Source organism: Aulonocara sp. 'chitande type north' Nkhata Bay, linkage group LG6, assembly GCF_057382095.1.
Source record: "Aulonocara sp. 'chitande type north' Nkhata Bay isolate Kocher_YH1m ecotype deep benthic linkage group LG6, A_spYH_male_GT1.1, whole genome shotgun sequence".
Taxonomy (NCBI): Eukaryota; Metazoa; Chordata; class Actinopteri; order Cichliformes; family Cichlidae; genus Aulonocara; species Aulonocara sp. 'chitande type north' Nkhata Bay.
Window position 1 is genome coordinate 23,862,650 of NC_141349.1, and position 26,205 is coordinate 23,888,854.

Genomic DNA, 26,205 nt, shown 5'->3' on the forward strand with positions numbered 1-26,205 from the left:
CTCACGAATTAGTATCTCGACAGATTCCTACTTTCAACATACAACAAGAACACTCGTATTTTAAAATAAAAAAAAATTTGGCAAATTTTTAAGATCTACAAACAAAGAATACTACACTCCTGTAAGTTCATGCTCACTTCTGTGCCTAAAGGCACATTGCAAGAAATGGTAAAATATACTTAATTTATCCCAAAAGATTGGGATTAAACGTTAACATTATTTTAAATTTGCTGTCACCTGTTGATCAGCAGGGAAAGAGGTGCAGTTTTCAGAGCTCTAAGTCTGACAGCCCCCTCTTGTGGTCATTATTTGACATTGCAAAGTTATAAAACTAGTCTTGTGTTGAATTTGGAAATGCTTTAATTCTTCATGTCAAGATGCTGAAAAACATTCCTCAGTGTTTTGGTCCATATTGACATGGTCATGCATCACAGAGTTGCTGCAGATTTGTTGGCTGCACATTCATGATAAGTATCTAATGTTCCACCACATCCCAAATGTGACTATCAAGACCATTTGAGTACAGTGAACTCATTGGCATGTTCAACAAACCAGTTTAAGATCATCTGAGCTTTGTGGCATTGTTGGTTATCCTGCTGGAAGCAGCAATCAGTAGATGTATACACTGTGGTCATACCCCCACATCACCATGCTGCACCACCAATAGAAGGTAGGATGAATTTATACTTTCTTGTCTGCTCCAAATTCTGACCCTAACGTTGAATGTTGCAGCAGATACCAAGACTCGTTAGATCCTTTTTCCAATTTTCTGTTATCCAAGTGAACCCATATGAACTGTAGCCTCACTTTTCTGTTTTTATCTAGCAAGAGTGGTGTGGTCTTCTGCCATCGTTTCAAGGTTCAACATGTTGATGCTCTTCTGCGTGCCTTACTTGTAAAAATGTTGTTATTTGAGCTGCTACTCAGTAATGACCTCGAGCATCAACTATTACTTCATATTTTCTGAAATATTCTCTGTAAACCTTAGAAATGTTTACTGGGAAAATCCATGCTAATCAGCAGTTTCTGAAATACTTTGACGAGCCTGATCTGGCACCATCAACCATACCATTTTCAAAGTCACTTAAATCCCCCCTCCCCAATTGTGATGCTTGAGTGAAACTTCAGCAGGTTGTCTTGACTTGTTTCCGTGCAAGAATGCATGCCATATTGCCATGTGATTGGCGGCTCTGATGTTTGTTTAAAGGAGCAGCTAAACACTGGTCCCTTATACAGTGGATAATGAGTGTAAACACACACACATTGTAAGAATCAAAGGTTTAAACAGCTCTCAAAATGTCATTCAACAACATTTATGGTTTCGTGGCTTGGATGTTATGGGCTTGGATGATATTCAAGCCCTAACCCCCCCTTTGCTATTTCATTTATATTTATATTCCACCAAGATACTATGTCACAACTAAAAGTCACTGACTCAAAACTTCCTTCCAAGTGGACTAAAGATTAAGGATTCAGGTCTCTCCTTTAATTTTCATTCATCTGTTATAGCCTGTATATGTTGTATATTAATATTTGCAAAAAACAAAATAATAAAATAAAATCAGTAACATCAAAAGTAAAATATTGATCTCATAACAATAAAAAAATAAAAAGTGTTAGCCAGTATGCAAAGTATTGTTGTATTGATTAAATGTTCTCTGATACAATACCAGATGCACTGCATACTTTCATCATGTCATTTTCACTTACCTTAGAAGAGTAGAAACAGCATAGTGTAAGTTCACAAATGTGGCTTCAGGTATGATCCCGCATTTAGGTAATACAATAATATAATACTCGTTAAAAAATATCAGCTGTCAGTCATATCCATTTCTTTAATTTTGGTTTTTGTGTTTGACATTTAGGGATTTTGCATTCAAACTGAAGCTAAAGAACAGAGGCCACTGCTTTTAAAAAGGGGAAGAAAAAGTCAAGTTGAGACTTAACTGAGACACCGACAAAACAAAAACTGCCTGCAGTTAGCATAGCTACTTTAACTGTCATAGCCACTAGGCTGACTTCCACCCACAAACTTGTATCTCCTCAGAGCTAAAATCATCAGCACTCATTCTTTGCTTAATGGACACAATGTTCCCCTGGATGTCTTGTCACAGTAAAATAATGAGCAGGCAATTCTTTTTGCTTCAGTGACTCATGTACAGTCCAAACTTTCCCACTAAAGCCACAAGTGACATCTCTACGGGTTAACAAAGCTACCAGATCTACCAAAAACTAGCTGTACTTAAAAAAAGAAAGAAAAATCACAAAAAATGAGAACCTAGCATGGAAAGTAACAGTTTTTCTCTCACCCTGAGTCTATGCATGTGTCCTCCTTGCTTTCTTTCTTTCATTAAAACAGAAAACTTAAAAAAAAAAAAAAAAAAAAGGTAAAAAGAGACCTCAAAGCATGTGTTTTTGTATTGGAGATACATAGAGCAGAACATAGTGCAAACTCACGTCTATGAGAACCACGCACAGCTGACCAGCGCTGTTCTGGCAACATAATTTAAGGTGATAATAAAATAAAAATTATTGATCACTGAATTTACTGCAGGTGTGCACGAGAATTCACCGGAACAGGGTTTGGGCATCAAAGACTTTCCAAATTCTCTTTGTCCCCCACAGTTTGCGTCACTGTTGTCATGTGGTTCTTTCCTTTAGTCCCATTTTTTCAGAGCTGTCTATTCACCTGACAGATCCATCCACCCACCCATCTACCCATCCATCCAAGAGTTCTGTATCAGCTCACAAAGTTTCTTTGCGCTTTCATTACTTCTGGTCCCTTCAGCAGGGTCACAGCTCTTCGGTGAACCAAGGCACTCCGTCCTCGCTTTCACCTCAGGGTGCACTAAAAGGCCACAGACAGTGCATCTGAAGGTTAGGTGCTCCTGGTCGCTTTCCTGGTCCCTGACCCCAAGACTTTTAACCATGGCTCATGGATGCAAAGGTTATCTAACCTTCAGGAAGCAGCAAAGAGAGAGGGAGGGGATTCAGAGGGAAATGCAGAGACGAGGGAAAGAAATGGGATAAAGTAATTTAATTGCACTTTGTTGATTTATTGATCTAAATGCTAACCGAGTTAATAGAACGGGAGCATGATGTGAATGCTGTCAGTGGACTAGAAAACTTATGTCATGTGGCTGACTGCCTTTGACTCATAAACCGTGAGAAAATCCAGCACATTCAAGTGTGCCAAAAAAAGAGAACAACAACATTATGAAGCTTCGTGTATCTTCTATGCTTTGAATATCTATTGGATTGATTTGGGTTTTTTTCAGCAGGGCAACGTCACAAATTGTGACACACACTCAGCATTTTTATTGCACTGCATTGTTCATTACCAGGGTGGAAAGTAACAAAGTACAAATACTTTGTTACTGTACTTAAGTGCAATTTTTTGGTATCTGTATTTAACTTGAGAAGTTTTTTTTGTCAACTTATTCCTCTTGCTCCCTACATTTTAAACAAATATCTGTACTTTCAACTCATTACTCATTACTTTTGCTTTAACGCTGTTGGGGGTAGTTATTGTTTTATCACTGCGAGTACTCAAGTACTTTTTTACTTGAGTAAAGAACTTGAATCAGTACTTCAACTTTTAGTAGAGTATTTTTAACAGTAGTATCTATACTTCTACATAAGTACAGAATGTCTGTACTTTTCCCAGCCATCCATGAAAAGAGAACTTATTAAATTTAACAGCGGTAGAAGTTAGCAGGAAGTTAGCTCGCTAGTTTTCACCTAAACATGATATATCATGTTCTGACTGAGGGGTTTCTGAAAAAATTAAAACGTACAGCTCTGCTATCACAGAGAACATAAATGAAGACTAAACTGCAGTGACGCTTTGTAGGGTTACTGAAGTTGGGCTAGCTGGTATACAATGATGTACTACACGATCGCTAGCGACATAGCTATGTTAGCATAACATAAAAACAGTGAAGCTGGAGGATGAACACTAACTTTTTTCCACAAGTTAACGTGGAAAAATGAATGAATAGCATGTAGTAAAAACCGAGAGAGGCCGACAGTGATCACTGACTGTTTTTAGGGGCTTGTTGAGATTAAATAGAACAAGATGCAAAGCATTAAACCATGTTAAAAACACAACAGCCTTAGTAGTTTAGGCCTGGAAGCAGGTTTCATGTCATCACTTAGAGACCGGATTATACTGAGCATCTGATAGTTGTTTTAACTACATTCTGCAGGCCATTTTAAATCCAGTTTTGTTTGATCGATATTTAATATTCACAATTATTCAACTTTATTGTATTTATACTGATGCCAGGTTAATTTTTATCTTGTTATTATTTTTTTTGGTCATGTTGTGTTCCGTTTTATTGATCTTATTTAAGCTTGTTGTCATATTTGTGTATACCTTAGGTATAACTGCTGTACTCAAGGTGTTTCCCACCTTTGAGATGAAAAAAGTATGTCTTTTGTTAAACGGGGGTTGTGACAACATTTTCCCCCAAAATATATTACAACTGGTTATATAAGTTTGTGCTGAGTTCTGTCTTGTTGAAATCATTGAAGACTGTTGATTGCTTTCAGCACTATCACCTCTAAACATACTCGAAAGCCATGAGGTAAAACTCATTTTACATGTTGGGGGTAAATTGAAAGAAATGTGTAAAACTGCTCATTGGCAAGACTGCCCTGCAATTATAAACTCAATTACTTTGGTGTTGTATAAATGGGCACGAGGGAAGTTTTTATCAGAAGAAAAGGGTGTAAAACATTTGATAATACATCTGAAAACTCAAAATTTATGCCCTACTTGCCATCCAGTGACCAGATCGGAGTTTTTGCCTTGCTAATTCTGGCCTCCAGAACTTGTGTTTGCCTAAAAATTCCCTGTTTAAAACTGGGCTGGTGTGGATATTTATATTCAATATTTACATATTATTCTGACTCAGGTTTATACTCAAGTTTTCGTATCATCATTAAGTTGTAAATGATGAGCAGAGGACAAACAAAACTGTGACTGGCAGACTAAATGTACAACCATGTTATAACAATTTAGTTTTAGTTTGTTTGATTAACCCCAACATTAACATTTCTGCCAACACAGAGTCCAGTGAACCATTGTCTTGAATAGTTTCCTAAACATGGAAGCTCAATAAAGTTAACCCATTTTAGCCTTGGGCATTTTAAGTGTGCAGTGTTTTCAACTGTAAAATTAAAATTAAATCAATAAAAAAAACTATAAAACTTGAATTGCTGCTGTATATTTCACTGCTCAGTTTAATACACTATTAATTCGTTCAGACTCTTTAACTAACATATATTGTGTAGTCTGGTGAGATGAGCAATCTGCTGACCTTCTGCAACTCCTCTCTCAGCCAAGAGGGAAGAGGCTGTCCGAGCCGGTGCAGCAGCTTTGACAGCTCCACGTTGTGTTCTCTGTAGTACCTGGAGAGATATGCCCGTGCCTGAAGAGAGTAGCACGATGAGAGACGATGAAAGAATGAAAATAGAGAAGACCAAGAGAAGGGGGAGTAAGGGAGACAAAGAGGCAGCAACACAAATAGGAACAGTTGGTCCATCAGGATTCGATACGTTGTAGATTGGAAAGACAACACAGGAAAATAAAGAAATAGGAAGGAAAGCAGAAAAGGTATTGGGTGAAAAGAGGAAAAGAAGCACAAGAGGAGGAAAAGGGGTTGAAAAGGAGGGATATGTAGAGGCATTTTGGGAAGAGACAAACAAAAGCGAGACAGGGGGAGAGATATATATAGAGAGAGATTAATGATGAGCCACACACCAAGATCAGTTTATTTCTCCTCTGTAGGACTTTAGGGCCACTAAGTGCCAAGTGGTATCAACAGAGCTAAAAAATGAAGTTATAAAGGGAAGAAAATTACATGAAGGATGCATGAGATCCATTATTTCTCTCGCCCCCTGTGTGAATTCCTCATCTCTCTACTTCTCTTGTCTCCCCAGTGCTACCTCCACCTCCTCCCTCCCCATCCCTGCTTTGCCCTCTACCTCCGTCCCCCTGGTGGAAACTCAGAAACAGTTTAATTATAGGCGACAGTGAGGCGCAGCCATTAGCCATGTGTGAGTACATGTGGGAAGACAAATTGCATCTATGTGTTTGTCTTCACGTGAGAGCAAATGTGTGATTCATTGTCTGCAGGTCTGGTCTCCTCTGTGGAATCAGTAGCCAGGACAAAGATTTATGGATTGGATTTTCTCCTTCCACCTTCATCCCACTCTCTCTCTCTCTCTCTCTCTCTCTCACACACACACAGAGGTTGTGTCACTATCGAGTCCTCATGATTAGGTTGTAAGTTTCTGGCTAGATCTGATTGGGTGACAGTTTCCATCCAATGCTGAGTCCTGTGGGAAATTTTGCCACAATGATAGAGGGGATTGTGGGCTGTCACTGTCAATCAGTCTGGCAGCAATTTTTTTCTTTTTTGTACATCTTTTTCAAACATTTCATTCAGGGAGTATGTAAGTACTTTCATGAGCATAATATGTTCTAATTAAAGTAAAAACCATCTTACCTCTGGCTCCATAGAGGGGTACTTCCTTCCTTTGCTTTTCCCCAAACATTTAGTCTTTCCTCCATCCAGGAGCTGGCACCAAAAGCCCTTCTGAGGGTCAAAGCTGTGACAATAGGAAAAAAAAAATTTAATACTTAACAAAAATAAACCTCAGTGCTGCTGTCAAGGCCATCCTATTTAGAAGTGCTCCATTTTTTAGAAGCTACAGCTGAAAAAGAGGACACATCTTATTCGCACAAACTAAACATCTTTTCTGTCATCATCATCTATGTTATGCCCACTCTCTCTTCACCTTTCCTGCTCTCTCGTCGTCTTAACGGAGTCACGCAGTAGGAAGAAGTACAGTTTATTGATTGGTTAATACAGTAATCCTCTTCTGCGGTGGAAAAAGAAATACGGGAATATGCATAGGCTATAGCCTGTTTATTCACTGGAACGGTTTCTGTTTTCTACGTAAAAAAAGAAAAGGCCCTGGAGCACGCAAGTTAGAACCATTAAATGGTATGTTTGTTTAATCCACTTTAACCAATCCATATTTATGGCATTGCATTTAAGATGTCATGTGTCTTATATTCAGCAGCAAACAGCTAATACTTGCTCATTGTGACAGAAACAACTGCAAGGACAACTGCAAGACGTTCCTGACTGCCATGAATAAGAGGTAAATGATCAGGCACAGAGTGGCTAATTGCAATCTGATAGAAGAGGTAGTGTCACAGGTAAATGAATGTGCTGCTTTTGGCCACTTTGTGACCTCAGTATCATTTCTCCACCCTGTGTTACATTTTCCTTGTGAGTTTTGTTGAAATTAGAACACTGAGAAAAAAAAGAGCATTGCACCCCCTCCCTATTTTTTAATACAAGAAGATAGTGGGTGACCTTCACAGCAAAGTGCCTTTGTGAATTACTGTACTCTGCTGGAGGGATTGGACTACTTTTGCAAAACTCATTCCCCAATAGATTTTGATGGTGGTGGTGGAGCGTGCTCTCTGAGGCGTCAGGCAAAGATCTTCAACTGGGTTGACATCATGCCATAACGTACGATCCATCAAACCATTCAGGGACCCCTCGTGCTCTGGACAGGAGTATAATCACTATGAAAGAAACCAATTTCCACCAGAATAGGAAAAAAATGACTCATCAAATACACAGAAAAACTTGAATATTGATCTGCAGTGACTCTTTCCTGTAAGGGGCATGTAGATACAAATTATGCTGATAATAGCATAACAACGCCATCAGAACCCTTGACTGTATGGCTCAAAGATTCTGATATTTTCGATAGTTTGGCACGTGTCAATATCTGGGCATGTACACCACTGATGGCAACCTATCTCAGAAGTAGGTAGATTTCATATTAATCTACCTGATGTCTAATCTTATAGCTCTTCAAATAATAATAAAAACATTAGTAAAACATCCAATTTTGTGAATGTGGCCATTTACCGATAAGGAACTTATATCTTGAGATTCAAATAACATTAAAACCAGCCAATCCAACATGATAACCCCCGCAAAACTGTCCAGCAGAAGATCATGTAACACAATAAAACCCAATGTGTTGTCCTAGCCTCCACACTTCATATAGACCTGCCCCACAATGCACAGGACACATGGGATCAGCTGCCAAAGGATTCCTGTGTCCATAACCTGACCAGTCAGAACTATATATTTTTTAAAACAATACTAGATCGTTTTAGTTTCATGGAAGATTTTTGTCGATTACAGTAGCACAAATAAAGAGATAAAAGAGGTGAAAAGGAGATAAATTTAAAACAAGATGCATATTATTGTTAACTGCTTTTGACAGACGGAGGATCAGGGCTAATGTGGATATGATTGAAAGATGCAAATATTTTCTTTATTTGCATGCATCAGCGGGTATAGAAGTATAAAAAAAAAGAGTTAAGTGGTTCTTCTTCAGTTTTCCTCTGACAGGACAGGAGGAAGAAATGAAAGGGGGATTAAATAAATAGGCTCCAGCGTTGAGGATCTGTCAGACTGCTGCCATGTCAAAAGAATGAGAAGGAGAAAAGAAAGATTAGGCTTTTGTGTAAGTCGGTCTTCAGCCAAAACACAACCTCGCAAGCGCACACGCAGCTTCCTTATTATTCTGTCAAAATGCATCTCTTTACAAATTATTTGTATGCATGTGGGTGTGTGATCCAAGACAGATGCACTCTGTCCCAATCTGAGCTACAAATTCTAGATGTCCCTGTCTGTAGACTCGAGGGCTTGCAAGCAGATTGCATTCTGATGAGTGGTGCTTGAGAAATAAACAGTTTAACGCTCCTCCAAAACATAAAGGTCAAATGCAACATCTCTAATGGAGAATGAGTTGAAACAGGAGCATCCACAGGCGGAAGCTAATTCTCTTAAGTTATGTACATTAAGACTCATTTTTGTCCACGCGCCACATACAGCTAAATTTGAGCTCAAGTGGGCTGGAGCAGTTGTACTACTATATAATAATTTAACAAAAATCAATTATTTAATGAATAATCTATTTTGAAAAACAGGCACTATATGATAGTGGACTGTCCAGGATGCACCCTGCCTCTAGGCCTGTGAGAGCTGGGATAGGCCCCAGCCCCTCTGTAATCCTCAACTGGTTAAGTGGAAGAAGCTGTATGGAAGTGTGGATGGATGGATGTTACTGAACAGCCAACATGTCTTGAAAAGTGCCACTCTATTATCATTACAAAGCAACACAACAAGGACCCTCTTTGGCTATGGCAAACCATCTGCAACATCTTTGCCACAATAATAAGTCAGCTCTCACAACTGCTCTCTTGATCATTTCTTAATGTTTTTCTGCACAATCATTCCAGCTGCAAACAAACAAACAAACAAAACAGTAAGAAGTCCAAAAGAAATGATGCTTTTTTTCTCTGCGATTTTCACACTTTTAAAAACCATCTAGTGGGCCAGATTGCATCCAGCCAGCCTGTGTTGTTATCCCAGTTCGATTGACATATTTTAGGCAGCTCAACCAACATATTAGATGTACTCGTCTCTGAAAACATTTGATATGCAGTGTATTATATCGATCTGCGTGATTAAAAATGAACCTGGGGTCATTTTAGTGACTACACGTGAAAAGAAATTTGAGCACATACGTGTAACATGCTGTATTTGAGGTTGCAAACAGCATGCATTGGCTACACAATTGAAACCATCTTTCTGACTTGCTTGGTGCACATGCCTTTTTTATCTGCTGTGAAAGACTGCAATGGATGTGTTCATTATTTATCTTGGTAACTGGCACTGTTGTCGTTGCTATTTTAGTTCTTTTGGATTGACACTGTGCAGCAGACTTACCCTTTTTTTTTATTCAGGCAGCTGAAACACAAAATACTCAAGCAGCAGATACAGTATGTGAGGACAGCTACTGTCCTGTGTTTAAAGAAGGTGGAAGCTTCACCAGCTGAATAGCTTTTACCAAAAATATGCATTAATTATTCCCTTCTTTCTTGCACAAATACATCTAGAAATGTGGTACACAGTGATTATGTAATTCTTACATACTTGTTCAGAAATATACATACACAATACTTTCATGTCTAATGTCTAATTGCATTACTTCCAAAATGCAAGTAATGCAATTAGACATTAATATACCCAATGATGGGGTATAAGTGTGGCCCAAAGGTAAACATCTAATAGTATTTGCAAATCAGAATATTTCAGACTTCCTCAACAAATTTAAAGCATTAAAAATATTTTGTTATTTGTTAATTTGCCATTGCACTAAAAAAGTATTCACCTCTCTCTTATGCACATAAACTTCTTCTATCATTCTACTGCCATTTTACTCTTTAAGGTTTACATTCTCATTTATATCTTGTGTCCATCTACACATATCCTCATACACCAGGGATGTCAAATTCATTTTGTAACGTGAGCCAATGTATCCCACTTTGATCTTATGCGGGCTGAACCAAAGTCCCCTTTCTGTCCATGAAAAGAAATATAATTTATAAAAATATCTCAGTGTAAAAACCCACCTCTATTTCTTTTCTACACCATAAAGAAATGCTGATGTAGCAAACCAAATACATTTATCAGTTTATCAGCTTGGGGCTAAATTGTATGAACTGTGTTAAAATTACAGAAATGAATTCTTGTAGCTCACTGACTTGATTGTCCTGTAATTATAAAATGGCAAGTTTTTGTTAATTCAGCGAAAATTCCGTTTTTTTTCCTGTGGGTACAGTGTAAAAAATTGAAATTTCAATACTAGATAGTGAAAAACATTCATGTTGAGTATCATTTAATTGTTTATCTGTTATTTAATTCTGTTGATATATATGCATAGCCATGGTGGAGGTCTTTATCAACAGGAAAACTCGTGAAAATAGTCCAAAATCGATTCCCTGCTTCACATTTTCCAAAACTGTCCAGTGGTCTGGATTGGAGTCTCTCTAATAAGCACACAAACTCCAAGGTTGACCTTTAATGACTCTTAAGCAACAGGCATATGATGTCACTGTTGTGTTTTTTTCAGAGAATGACACCACTTGGCAGGCTGTCCCCACCGTTCACCAGTAGATGTCAGGCTTCACACAAATTTGGAGTAGGGTCTTGTTATGGGTTTAATTTGTTTAAATATTTCCACCTCGGTGCACACTCGGTTACTCCAGCATGCCAGAGATGGAAGACAGTCATGACTGACACTAAGAAAAAACAGAGAGTCAGCGAGATACTGTGGGAGAGACTTACGTAAGGGCCTGGGAGTAGTTGAAATGGGGAGTGACACCAAGGAACTTCTGAACTTCATCCATCACTGCTGCAGGGTCAGTTCTCAGCTGATGGCCATCTATGATCATCAACTACACACAGATGCAATCATGTGCTCAGATCTGAACTCTGACTTTTAACACTTTAAAGCTTGAACCATAGAATAGTTGCCACAAAATTCAATTTTTATTTTTTTAATGTTTATTTATTATTTAATTCTGACAAATAAAAAATGATCATATGTTAATTAGCATATATGAATTTTAAATTGCATCATATTCGCTACATCCAGCAGTTTTTTTCTTTCTTTTTTTTGCAAATGTCTTATGCAATTTATTTAGTTTTGAACTTTTATTTGTTTACTATTCATGCATCAAATATGACACACTAGGCATTTAGGGGTTAAGACCAATTTACTTAAATTTTTTTCATAAGCTGAATCAATAATTTCTCATTTTGTCAAAGCAAAATCTAATCACTAAAATGAAGACACGACTACCATTGTTTCAGCCATGTCTTTTTACGACAATCACAATTCACAGAGAGCTGTTAAGAAGCTAATCTCACTTCTTATTTACTTTTTTCAAGTGCATAGCCCTGTGTCTGTGTCTTTGCATACCTGGTTAGCAGGGTAGTACGTGAGCCACCTCTCTAGGTGTGTAGAGTACAGACCAGGGATGAGACAGCGGTTCTGCAGGGAGCGCAGCTCGGCTGGCGCACCCTTTTTCGCACTGATGACATCATAGAAGGTGAAGCGCAGGGCTGTATGGTCCTCGTGAGCCCTCTGATGCTGGAGAAGGATCACAACTCCCAAATGAGCTTCACAGAATACTCTGGACGATTAATACGTTCACACCTTTTGTGTGAGAGCGTGTTTTCATTGTGGTCAGTGATATAACATTTACGCTGGCACATAGTTGACATTCATATCTCATTAATTAAGCAGGCTTAAGGAAAAGATATCGGGATCTTGTGACATTTCCTGTAATGATATTCATAGATAAATATATCGATAATTAGGCTCATTAACTCTGTGCATGCAAGCGACTCCAAGCACAGTCTTGGATAAAGAACTCAATTTTAAATCAATACAGAGATGCAGCAGATGAAGCAGGCAACTGTAGCAAGTTTTTTTTAAAAATAAGTGAGCAGGCAAAAGCATCTAATGTATTCTGTGTGTGTTTGTGCACAGTACTTACCTGATACCAGCTGTAGGCCCTGTCAGAAGGGTTGATGAGCAGGGTGATGATCTTGGCCTTGGGTAGCAGGGCAGCAGCTCGCCGTGGGGTCTCCTCTGAGGGGAAATAGTTGGCGCTCTTCTCAAATAGGAAGTCTGTGCTAACATTGGAGGGCACGGGGAAAAACTCCATGTACCTGAGGCAGTAGACACAGGGAAAATTAAGTAGTCATATAAACATATGCACACACTCAAGACGTACCCCTCATGCACAAGCATTAATCATCACTGCAAACTCACCCAGCCGCATTTAAGCAGTTTTTTTTTCAAAGTCACTTCTAAAGTCACAAAGTTACAGCCTTTACAGCTCAGACAATGATCCTGAAATAAACACGATATATTTTAAACTGTGTTTAATGAAGAATTTTCACAGTCAGGTCTTTATGGATGACTTTGGAGAATGCACCAGCTGTGTCTCTGTCAGCTAAGCAACCCATTTATGGGTCAATTTAGGCAGCCATATGTCTGTTGGCTTATGTTTGCAGACTTAAAAAGATCATTTGGAAGACGCTGCTAAACTGCTTAATGGATCACTCGAGTCTGCAAGACATAGGACAATCCATAACAACTTCACAAAAAGGCTTGCAATCTTTCATTTCACCTTAAGCACTGACTAATAAAAGGCAAAGACAACAAACAGAGGTTAGGCTGTGTGTGTGTGTGTGTGTGTGTGTTTGTGCTTGTTCTTACCAGTCAATTCCTTTGTGGTAGTTGTTGGTATTGAAGAACTGGACCTCCTCATAAGTCTTTGGACTTGGGAAATTGCTGGAGATGGAGGGATGCATGAGTAGGAAGAGATAAAGTGCTGTCGTTCCTGGAAGAAAGGGCATAATTCATAACTGGCTTGTTAATTCAGCTCAGGAGAGAGTAGTCAGTGTGTGTGTGAGTGTGTGTGTGTTCATCAGTGTGTGTGAGAGCTGTCATCCACTGATCCATACTGGATGAGTTTTCCCTCCGCAAGATTTATATCTTGCTGAGAACTGATTATGTGAATGTGTGTGTGTGTGTGTGTGTAGTGATCATAGGCCTTCCCATCAAATGATTTAAAACCATTTGACACCAATCAGCACTGGGGCTCTGGTCGTGCCCTCTGTCTCGCCCTGAGCAGCTCTTTTCACCCAGTCCCCCTCACACTATCTCATGCACAATCCTGCTATTTTTCCTTCAAGTCTTTTTTCCTGTTTGTTCCAACATCTCTGACTTACCCTCTAACAAAATGAGGATGTAGAGGGTTGTAATTATTGTTGTTTGGTTGCTAATGTTGCTATAATGACCCCCTCCTCCCATTTGGGAGATTATCACCTGGTTAATGAGCGGCTAGAACCTCCTAACCTTTCACACCAAACAGCAGCAATTAGAGGACTTAACTCAGGACTTGTGTAATGTATACACACTACCTTGTTTTTAAGTCTTTGAAGGACCCCCAGTGAAAGAAAAAGGAAAAAAGGGAGAGGTTCTCTATCTGTGCATCTAAAGTAGATCACATGTGGGTGGAAGAAAGGTGGTAAGAGCCTCCTCCTTTGTCTGCCTCTGACAGGACCACAAGAGCGAGGGGGGATTAAATGAATAGGCTCTGATGTGGTAGTTCCAGACACCTGGGCACACAGAAGCAGTCTCTTTGTTGTTTGTGCATGTCTGATTGTGGGCTTTTTTTCTGCATCTTTACCTGTTTTCTGTGGTCCTATTACCATGAACTTTGGTAATCTGTCACAGGTTTTTTCTTTAGACCAGATGTCTTTATGTCGCTTGTCATCACACGGGTTCTACATCACAGAAAAAAAGGGATTAGAGGTTAAAGCAATCATGCACATATTATACACAGAAACACAAACATGCCCCTGAAAATCCATACCACAGAGGATTTGCAGCACAAAAAGGAGGAGATAAGCATTTGTTTTTGTTTTATGCATACTGCTCATAAGTCACTACAAATTTGTGTAAGCTTATATACTGTACACTCTCAAACAGTACTATTAAAAGCATCATATTTGAAGAAAAAAACCTTGATATTTGTAATATTTAAACAAAAATCATGATCATACGCAAGCAAAAACAATTACAATCAACCAAAGCAAATACCACCTAAGTAGTGTTTTCTGACCATGACATTACTAATCTAATTTCAGATCATTTGTACATCTGAATATTTCAGGATTTCTTTTTCTTTGTCCTCCAGAATATGTTTTAATCTTAGTAATAAGAACATCTTATTACTCCCAACAGCACCGATAAAACCGTACAAATGCAAGGAGCAATACAAGTCCATACCTGTAGGAAAATACCATAGCAAACACACCTGCCAGAGTGGGTTTCTTTGTTCAGGAAAGAGCTGAAAGTATTTGTGTGCAAGCTGGAGCGGCGGGAGGGTGTGAAGCTTCAGGTTCGTCCATGAGCGAAGGAAGGAGGCCAGGTGGACAAATGTGTAGAGCCCCAGTCGATCATTGCCGTAGTTAGATAGGTGGGTCATGAATATACTTATCTGGAAAGGACACAGGCAGAGAAGGTGGTGGTGGAGAGGGAAAGGATGTAAATAGAGAGTGGGAAATATGTACTTATTATATTTTGTAAAATTGAGATAAAGTCAAAAAACCATTTCCCAAGTTCCCCATGTTTGTTGATGTTGGTGCAGTGGAAAGCAAACAGATTATTTCTCAGAGTGCGATGGCTTTAAATTCCCTAACAGAGCAGCTGTCCAGCAAGTATAAATATTTGCTATCACTTTGCAAAGTGACACAGTCACTTTTGTTATGTAAGATTGTACATTAACTTTTAGCACAACGCTGCTTTCAAGTACAAAGAGGCAAACAGATAAAGTGAAACTGATGTATTCACCACTCCTAGATAAAGCTGAGGAGGCAGCACAATGCTCCTCGTAGCCACCGGGTGATCGGAAAGATGCACCTACACATGGGGGAGTGTTTCAGATTGTGTTCACAACAGTGAATGTCTGTGAGGAAGAAGGTAAGACTCAGAGGGAGCGAAGGAGCGATAGTGTGCTGGTCCGGGCTATCTGTCCACGGCTCAGTGCTTTTATAGGCTGATCAAAGAGACAAGCTAAGATAGCTGCTACAGACAAATGCACGCGAGTCAGTGTGCGCACATAAACTCACACACACATGCTTCTTTTGTGATTGCACAGAGCTTGAGAATGTGTCCGGATGAAACGGTAACATCAGCCATTAAGGTATGAATTATTTGTTGAATGTGAGCTTGTGTGTCAGTATGGATGAATAAATGTGTCTGTGTAGAACACACACACACACACACACACACACACACACACACACACACACACACACACACACACACACAAACACACACACACACACACACACAGCCATGTATCTATGATTTCTTTAGACCACATTGATTTCTTGGAGACTAACAATAACTATGATATAACCATAGCTATAAAGTGTTGCCTTAATTAAAACCTCTCTTTACCCCAACCATAACCCGAACCTTACTACAACCTCAAAACAACCTCGCCTTTAAAATACATCACATTACAGAGTTACATTGCATTATCCACTTTCATTCCCTGGGGAGTTACCCGGACCCTACCAGTACCATTTTCCTTGCCTCCCCTTTATGTTAATATTGACCTTATGGTTTTTTTTGTTCCTAAAATGAAAGTAGTTCGTGCACATGCACAAACATACAACGACTCATTCAAGCACAGAGAGTGAATTTCCTGATGACAGAGGACTGTTGTTGCTCATCTCTAACGGCGAAGGTTGCTGTAGATACAGAGCGACACAGTGTCGGGGGTTTGATGGATCAGCGTCCGGCTGACCTGGAAAGCTGCTCAGAATACTGATCGCCTCTGAACATTGATGTGAGTGTGTTAGCATGAGAGACACAGTGGAAAGGAGACAAGGGGAACAGATGAATTGTGGGATACTTGTGTGAGAATGCAATGGTATCCACGTCAGACAAATTTTTCTTTCCTTTTTTTTGGTGCACGCGAGTGTCTATGTGTGTGTGCCGCCGCAAATGTTTATGCATTTGTGCATTCCAACGCAATTGAGTGCATCCGCCGGTGTCTTCTTATCTTGTGCTCACTGTAAGCAGCCAGCAGTGCACCACCCAGGCTTGCCTGCTTCATATCAATCTACTTGATGTTAGAGCAACAATGTGGAACCACTGTCAAGGCATCACCGAGCACTCAGCCAGGAACAACAACAGAAAGGCACTCCACTAAAAACTGTTTGCTAGCTCATCCTCTCCAATGAATTGTAATGTGAAAACCTCAAAACCCTTTTCCTTGGAAGATGAACCAACCAAACAAAAAAAAAAAAACATAGCTGAAGCACTACTCTTAGAATAGTGTAAAATTAAATCCAACCATGTCTCACTGGAAACAGCCCCACTTGGGATTGAGAATGAATATTGTGGCTCAGTATTTAGGGTGGAGCGTGTGGGTTGCGAATATAAATGAAGAGGATTTGGAGTGGCATAAATTGAGTGCAGGCAAATCCTACCTGTGTAAATAAGAATGATTTCAAAATCTCATTTTTTGTGTTGTTTTGTGCTTTTTTTTGAAAGCAAGGCAAGATGATCAAAAAGTGATTTATGTTCCTTTCACACCACTCAATAGCCTATGATGGCTGTAACGGGACAGGCTGTGCTGTATGTGTGTGTGTGTGTGTGTGTGTGTGTGTGGCGTATGTGCAGGTGTATATGCATGAAAGACAAAGAGAGCAAGAGAGAGAATCCCAGTGTTACTGAACATGGAAATTATTCATTATGGAGCTTAAGCACTGGCTGCCAAATTAAACAAAGGGGGAAAGGAAAGATGATTTGTGTTTGTAATTGGAGAGCTGCAGAAAAAGAGAAGAAGTACAGAGAGGGCTAACAAAGGAAGGAGACAGCAGGAGTAACCTTGGCAGGTGAGTCTGAATTAAAAAACAACAAAAAAAAAGCCACTTGAGAGAATGTTAATCTCCCAACACAGCAAAACCTCCAAACCCTTTCGGTGGAAGGGCTCGCTCTGGCTAAGAATTCAATTACCAGAACCATATAAACCTTTTCTTGTTGAATATTGGATACTTTTCCTGAATACTGGATAGCTTTGAGCCCCATATGTGCGTTTAATAAAGAATACTATCCTAATAATTTAACAGCAGAATTGGGCTTGAATCGTACTCGGCGCTAGACTGGAAGAGAAGTATAAAACTCCAACTCCTCGGTCTCCCTCTTTTAATCTTTGTCCCCTGTCTTTTTCCCCTCATTCCCCCCACGTACATTCATTTCCTTCCTCTTCTCCCATCCATTTAATGTCTTCCTCTCACTTTCTCATCTGCCTAAAGAAGTCACTTTTTCATCATCTTTTTTTCCCCCTCCTCTCTCCAATCTCATGCTGACCTAGATGATCTGATGAGGCGTGTCAGTCCAACATGGAGTGATGTTCTTCAAACCCCATGCACACATGAACACGCGGGCACAGAAACACTCACGTACAAACATAAATACCATGTCCTAGAAGATTATGGGTCATGTATTTTAGGTTTGTAACATGCGCCAATCTTCTTGAACATTATTGCATTTTGGAAGAAATTACTTGTTTTACTGATCTATCTATCTTTGTATCTACGTTGTATCTATTTATGAGAATATATATATATTTATTAGGGGTGCAACGATACACAAAATTCAGGGTTCGGTTTGGTTCGATACTTTGGTGTCAAGGTTCGATATTTTTTCAATACAAAAAAATGTTCACGCTTTTTTAATTTGTCATTTATTAAAATTATAAATATATATTTTAACTCAAAAGTACAGTTTTTAAATTTAATGTTGCTGAAACAACAAAGGGATAAAATAATAAATCTATCTGATTGAGGAATCACTCATCTTTGGAAAAGAGAGTTTATTACAGAGAAATGGCTCTTTCCAAAATAAAAGCTATACTATACGCTTCTTCTGGGCTATATTCTCAGCAGCATATTAAACATATCAGGTCCCCATAAGGAGAATCATGTGCTAATGGCTGTCTAAACGACTCGGGTAAAGTTTGTAGCATGCGTGCTTGTTGTTTTTGTCTGCTTCCACTTGTCTTTGCACTAGGATGATGTCGGCATAAATGTGCAGTCATATTCGTTGTGTTCCCACTAGTGCTGTCAGCGTTAATCTGAAATGACGTTAACGCCACAACACGGCAAATCTCCGTTAACGAGCTACCGTGGATCGCCCCGTGCATGGGGCTGGACGGCGTCAACATGTTAACAAGCAAACTGCGCTAACGCAGTAGTTCCCACCAACTGAGCATTGCGTGGCACATTCGACATACTGTTTTACTTTTGTCCATGACACGCTTACTTTCAGGGTCAAACTTCACATGAAGACCAAAATAGTTCAGAAGGCCAGATCTGAATGAGGGTGAGGGAGGTTCAATTTTCCATGTTGCAACAAGCTTAGCTTCTGTCTTGCTAGCTTGCGCTGCGCTCAGTGGATCTGCGCTGGACAGTGCAGCCTAGGCGGAGTAGTCGAGTGCAGATCCACTGAGCGCACAGACAGCATCGTCAGAAGAAAAGTTGATAAAATAAATTAAAAAATTTTATATAAGCCAAAAGGGGAAAGGTTTTAAAGATGGGGCTGTGTTGTCTACTATATGTATATATATATATATATATATATATATATATATATATATATATATATATATATATATATATATATATATATAAATAAATAGACAAGACAGTACAATACAATATGTAGACTGTCATGGATTTTGTAAGTGCGTTACGTGCAGTATTACAACACTGACCATCCTCAAACCTAATCAGACATTTAAATCACCCTCACACAGCTGGACATTTAAAAGAAGCTAACGAGTGATAGCTGAAGCTATCCAGAGCTCAGAGCCAGCCACAAGCCAGAAGCCATAGTATGAGCGAAGGATCAAAGCTAAAGGAAATTTATAAGGAGAGAAGAAGAGAAAAGGGCTGATGGCCTGCTATCTGGTGAACTCATAAAAAACTGCTGGGAAATGATGTAAGAACCAGTTATCTGTTATGTGATATAAATCTATTTGTTTGGAAGTGTAAAGATGTCAGGTAAAGGTAGGTGTACAGCACCTCTTTTCAGTTATTTCAGTACAAGAAGAGCCGATAAGTTATTGCAGTTTGAGGGAAATTGTAAAGTTTAATATTTGATTTTATTGTAAAAATAATATTTTGCATTGAATGAAAGTTGTTTTGTTTTGTTAGTTTGTTTGTAAAAGCTGTCATGTTATAGTTCTTAGAAGAAAATCTGAATTGGCAGGTCACAAAAAACAGAAATCACAATGGCCAGAAAAACTGCAATCGGTGCATCTCGATGACAGAGCTGTGGAAGGATGAGATTTTGATGAGTCACACAATGGAATAATTTAATGTTTTGGGGAGTAAAACTGACACTGGGCTGGCTCAGCCCCATCTTTAAAACCTTTCCCCTTTTGGCTTAATCCCCTCATTAATATGCACACCAATAAACAAAGTCAGATTTCCAAAATGGATATGAAAAAACGCAAGGGCCCCAAAAAATAGACCCTTCAGGCAAATATGGCTGAAACTGCAGAAAACAGTCATGTGCATGCAACAGGCCCTTTTCAGGCTGTCACCACCATCACTGCCGACAATAGTGGTGGCAGGCAGCACAAAGAGCAGGATGAGGAGAAAGAGAGAGATAAAGGTGACAGAGAAGGAAGTGTAAAACTTTAAGCAAGCTATAATAATGGCTGGCTGCATGACTAAACAGTCTGTCATTCAAGGCCCCTTGATGAGACTGGTGGTGACCACAGCAGCTGAAGTTTATAAATTCATGCAGAGAAAGCGACACAGACTCAAATTCTGCAGATTTAACTCTGCCTTGTTTTGTCTAAGTTGCTGGTTTTGTGAAAGTTACTTTTTCTGCAGCTCTGAAATGTTGTCTTATTGGAAGAATGTCACAGTTTTGTTCACCGCCATTCCTCAACATTAACGTTAAGCCAGCTGGCAGCATTTCTTGTTTTGTTCATTCATTTATTTGCGTACTGGGCGAGTAGCGTTTGTTTGAGATGTGGAATAAAATGTGTTTCTGAGCCATCGCTTGTTAGGACGATTATAGAAAATATACTGAATCGACATCTCTGCTTTCTTTCACTTATTAAACAACAATTTCTCTTTTCTTTGGAGTATATTGATATATCAAAAAACTACATATACTTTCAACAATAGGATATAATCCCTTATTATTTAAATAATAATAATAAATATCCCTTATTATTTAAATAATAAGGGATTATGGGAGTTTACACTTTACTCATGTTAATTTTGTGATCTGTCATGTGTCACACGAATTCTTTGTCTCTCAAACACACTTTCTTTAGGAATTTTTCAAGACGTTCACGTTGCACACTTTGTCTGGAAAACATCTCTGATCTGATCATGACACCTTAATTATTTATCATAATGTACAATTTTAACAATGTCACTTTTAAAAATACATTTATCCCATTTCCTCTTTCTTAATTTTACTTGATTACTTAAAGCTTCACCAACCTCATGAATTCTGCACAAAGACAGGAGTGCCAGTCTTAAAATGTTTCACTGTGTTTGTTGTGCTACTGTTCATGTGTTTAGCTGCTAGTGAGGTTAAGATGTGTGCCATGTGAAGTTGTGTGTCAACTATCCTGCATAGTACTAAACAACACCCCCCCCCCCCCCCCCCCCCCACACACACACACACACACTAAATAAAATTTTGGTATCAAAAGGCAACATCAGAACACAGCAATGGTGTTCGCAGAGAAAATACAGCAATAGACACATTTGTAAAAGATCAGTGGTCGCTAATTAAAAATGTTACGTTTTTATCTAACAGTTAACTTCATATTAAGTTTAGTAAACAGAAAATAATAAGATCAGTACCTCTTTTGTGAACACACTTTCCAACAGAAGCTTCTCAAACAGCAGAAACCTTCCAGCGTAGAAGTGCCTTGAAAAACTGTGTAAAACTTCACCTAAGTTCTCCATAGGTCTACTGATGATTTATGCAGCCTTAATTGCTTCTGTTTACTCATGCTCTCCCAGACCCACTCCATTATTTTGAATATATATATGTGTATATGTGTGTGTGTCTGTGTGTTATTCTCCCCTCAACCATTTCCAAACCAGCACAACCAATCTCTGGTGCTTTTATTCTCCTAAATGTGTAGCTGTAGTAGCCTGTTTCCCATTACAGACCACTTAGTTCCACATACATTCCTCCCTGATTGAACTGTTATTGCTACTAAACAGAAGCCTAAATCCCTACCCCCAGTTCTTCCTCCTTCTTCGCCATCATCCTCTCTCTTCTTATTGCTCTCGCAGTGGCTCTCTCTATTCCCGTCTCACAGGCCATCTCACTGTCTCTGCCTCATCAGTGGATAATTGAAAGCTGAACATCAATACAGCAAATGATTTCAATTCAATTTATTCTGCCCGCTCGAGTCAACATCTACTGGCCCCGTCCATACTGGCATCTTTCACAGGTTTATTCTCACTTTGTAATTTCTCTCCCTGTTTGGACTGTGGCTCATTTTGTGTGAGCATGTGTGTGTTTGAGGGGCTTGATGTGTTGACGAGCTGCCAAAGCCTTCAGTTGCAATCAGCAGGAAAAAGGGAAGGTGGAAAGGAGTGGAAATGAGACAAAAAGGAAAACGAGTGGAAAGATTCACATGTGTGAGCACAGTCAACATGCAAATGTTGAAAATTAGAAAAAGAGAAAAAAAAACAAAAAGATAAGATGAAGAGAGAAGGGAGGCCTCGAGACAGCCTGACAGGAGTAGAAGGAAGAAGCATGTGAGGGTGAGAAGTGGGTAAAACAGAGGGCTAGGAGGGAGGGAGATTGTGCTGATATTTGGTGTTTGGCTAATAAGCTTAGTGGCAGAGCTAAGCGCTAAATGTCAGCCCTGATATATGTCTATAGCTCTGCTTATGCCAGCTCGACACACATTTATACAAGAAAGAAAGACACACACACACACACACACACGTACTGCAGTAAGATGCCTTGGATGCACAAACATTGCAACGGTGTGTGTGTGTGTGTGTGTGTGTGTGTGTGTGTGTGTGTGTGTGTGTGTGTGTGTGTGTGTGTGTGTGAGAGAGAGAGAGACCCTATATGTGCATCACTTCCTCCCTGTATGTGTCTGGATTCTCAAGTGACACAAGATGCCGTGACCTGAAAATTAAATCTCAATCTGTCTGCCACCTTCTCACCCTGCTCCCCCTTTTCTCTCCCTCCCATCTTTCTCGACATCTCTCTGGCCATTTATTGGGGAATGAATTGTGGCCTATTGGCTGTTTGCAGAGTCCAATCAATTGCTGAGTGTACTGTTTACTGTATATGAGAGTTGAGCTCAGTAAACGTTAATGCAGACTGGATTGACGCAAAAGTATCCAGACCCTACAAACACACACGCACGCACATGCGTGCTTTTGATTGTTGCCAGGAGTGAACGGCTACAAAAGGTCAGTTAAAGTCACTGCACAGAAAGTGTCAATGTTACCAATGTGCAGATCATCGAACAATAGGAAACCCTCGGGGACTAAAGCAGAAAGCTAGAGAACGCTATTGATTACATGGGCAAAGTGCACACACTAATTACGTTTTTACGTCTGCAAAATGGAAACATAGCAGCGAGAAAGCGAAAATGATTTATCAGTCTGTATGTGTATGGACTGTGTGTGTGCAGATGTATTCATGGCAGATAGCTCCCACTTAGAGCGAAAATTGCTTTTTTTTTTCTTGATATAACAAGAGGAGAGTTTCATCTCCCTTTTTAAACTAATTAAGAAAGTGAAAGAGAGGACAAAAGATAGTAAAAGATAGTGGAAATAGAGGGGGGGTTGGGAGGGTGTATTTAGCTTGTGTGTGTGTGTGTGTGTGTGTGTGTGTGTGTGTGTGTGTGTGTGTGTGTGTGTGTGTACAAGAGAGGGACAAAGAGGACAGAGTGTTTTCGGATTATGCTGAGTTCACATTATTTATTTTACTTCAATGTGTCCCTGAATATGCTGGAGGTTGGTTTATTTGTGTTATATATTCATTAAGAATTAATGCTACACAATTGTATTAATGTATACTGCTATTAAAGCATGACATTAATACATTTTTAATGAGGATTGTCAGAATTTACATGACAAAAATTAGGGCCTAAATCTGGAGCATGTCAGTTTGACGACATGCTCGGCCTTACTGCGTCAAACAGCGCTGCACTCCTGTGTTTACTAGGGAATTGTGTAAGTAGTCCAGTATTTTCATAGTAATTTTCTACTCTTAGTGAGCACCCAAAGTGTTTTTTTACTACATTCACAGACATGAAGACTTGAGGAAGCGAACCTCCAATCTTCCAACCCACTCACTCCTGTGCCACAATAATAGAAAGCAGTTGCATGTTGGAGTCGTCAAAATGTTCCATCATCATGGAGGCAATTAAAAAAATATGATTAAATCCGTGATGTTTTTCATTTTCAGGTGGCACATTCTCAGTAAAGCTACTTTCAGCTGCTCCCTTGTCACAAGGCGTGACCACATGGTTTGATTTGGTAGAGGATGCCCATCAGCAAGCAAATGCGGAAGGGATTTGCTCCTCTGGCAAGAATCAAGCCAGCAACCTTTCACTAGTCAGGCAAATATGTAAACCGTTACACAGCAGAGCAAGGCTGTCATAGCTAACTGAATCAAAACTAAAAACTTACACTAGATGTGAAAAATACTTTTGATCACCTAAAATAGAAATAGAAATAGGAGAAATTGAAACATTTTTGTGAACTTGTAAAACTATCTAAAATTTAAAAAAAAAAGGATCTGTCATTTGTTAAGTATTTGTTAGTTTGGTAAAATTTTATCACAACTTGCCTGATGAGGCTTTGATGGACGAGATTATTGAGACTCGCGATGTCGATGAAGCCTGTGAGTCAACTGCTTTTTAATGTTCTGTGTTTACATTGACCCCAGTCACCCAGCACATGGACTCTTCACCCTCCTTCCCTCTGGGAGGTGCTACAGGAGCCTCCGGACTAAGACCACCAGGTACCGGAACAGCTTCTTCCCCACAGCTGTCAGACTCCTGAACTCTGCCTCCTGACATCTGACATCTGACCCACGTTAACACACGGACTGGACATACACACACCCACAATGGACAACTGTACCCTCAGACACACAATAATAACATGGACTGAACCACCACTCACAACCACTAGCACTTTATATAGCCTCTGTAGAAATTACCCACATATCTCACTTATCTTAACTGCACTACTGTATAATTCTGTATAAATAATCATTCTGTAAAATACGATCATTTTTAATTCTACAACTGTTTATAACGTGCATAGTTCACATTTCTGTATAGCTGTATATCTCATATTTCTGTATAGTTTTTTTTTATCTCATATTTCTGTATAGTTTTTTTATCTCATATTTCTTTATAGTTTTTCATATTTATATCCTGTTCATAGCCTGTACATCAAATCAAATCAAAATTTATTTATATAGCACATATTAAAACAATAGTGACCATAGTGCTTCACAGTCAGTAAAAGCATGAGACAGTTAAAACAAACAATAAAAGAGGACAACAAACAATAGGTAACAACACAACAAGCTAGACCAGCCAACTAGACAGAATCAAAAGCCAAAGTAAAAAAAATAAGTTTTAAGACGTGATTTAAAAGACTAGATCGACTCGGCAGTACGACTATGAACAGGGAGGTTATTCCAGAGTCTAGGTGCCACGGATGCAAAGGCCCGGTCACCTCTCGGCTTCATTCGAGTCCTAGGTTGTGCTAGGAGCCTGTGGACGATCTATGAAACTGTACATAGCTTGTACTCACTACAGCCTGTACATACTTATAGTTATAGCATATTCATAACGTACTTCATACCGTGTACATTATAACATACCATAATAGAGCCATTTCTGTAATATACTTACATATCTATATTATTGTTATATATATTTGTAATATATCTATATCATGGCTAAAGCACTTCTGGATGGGTGCAAACTGCATTTCGTTGCCCTGTACCTGTGACATGTGCAGTGACAATAAAGTTGAATTCTATTCTATTCTATTGTAATACCTGCACTGATTGTTCTAAATCTTGCCTCTGACATATGCCCTCCATTCAATAATAATTAAAAAGAGTAAAACTAACACTGAAACTAATAAAAACAAGCACCAGGTACTTTCTTGGCATCATCATAGATTCCTAAGCAGTTCAATTTCACAGATATCAGGGAAAAGTCGAATTTATAAGCTGGAGCCAGCCCATATATCACTCAGCTGATGTTGGCTTATCACAGACATACTCGTGCCACTGTTTGCATTATCCAGCATTTACCGCTATCCTTTTCTTTTGACAGAAAGCAATGCAATAAAAGATGCTCGGGGGGATGTCAACACATAGTTTGTCCAGTACAGCAGTCCCAACTCTATAGTCTGCAGTATTTACAGCAGTATGTCTGCACCACGTAGAAGAGTAGCATCACAACTGGGCATGACAGAAACAATAGAGCCAAATTGAGGTGTGGATGCAGGTGAGGAGTGATGTCTTCACAGAACAGAAAAGATTTCTCAGCATCAAACCCAAAAGTCCTGAATCAATTGGGCTCCAATTTAAGCCATGGCATGAATTAGACAGGCTCTTGCTAAATAGCATGTAATTAACATGACTGATGTGACATGTTCAAAGTGGCCA

At 39.2% G+C, this 26,205-nt stretch overlaps 1 protein-coding gene across 2 annotated transcripts in view; it reads right to left on the bottom strand.

Annotated features, from left to right (window-relative positions):
• Nucleotides 1-165: 165 nt before the first annotated feature.
• Nucleotides 166-26,205, bottom strand: part of ndst3 (N-deacetylase/N-sulfotransferase (heparan glucosaminyl) 3) — a 49,955-nt gene continuing 23,915 nt past the window's right edge. Inside the window, exons 7-15 of one of the 2 annotated variants that reach the window (XM_086295709.1) lie at nt 14,789-14,971; nt 14,159-14,255; nt 13,183-13,306; nt 12,455-12,629; nt 11,875-12,045; nt 11,238-11,347; nt 6,516-6,618; nt 5,325-5,435; nt 166-2,952 (exon numbers count right to left, since the gene is read on the bottom strand). In XM_086295709.1, the coding sequence (XP_086151835.1) occupies nt 2,923-2,952; nt 5,325-5,435; nt 6,516-6,618; nt 11,238-11,347; nt 11,875-12,045; nt 12,455-12,629; nt 13,183-13,306; nt 14,159-14,255; nt 14,789-14,971 (1,104 nt within the window). In that variant the 3' untranslated portion in view covers nt 166-2,922. Of the gene's footprint in view, nt 2,958-5,324; nt 5,436-6,515; nt 6,619-11,237; nt 11,348-11,874; nt 12,046-12,454; nt 12,630-13,182; nt 13,307-14,158; nt 14,256-14,788; nt 14,972-26,205 lie in introns of both variants that reach the window. The other variant, XM_086295710.1, reaches the window with a different exon arrangement.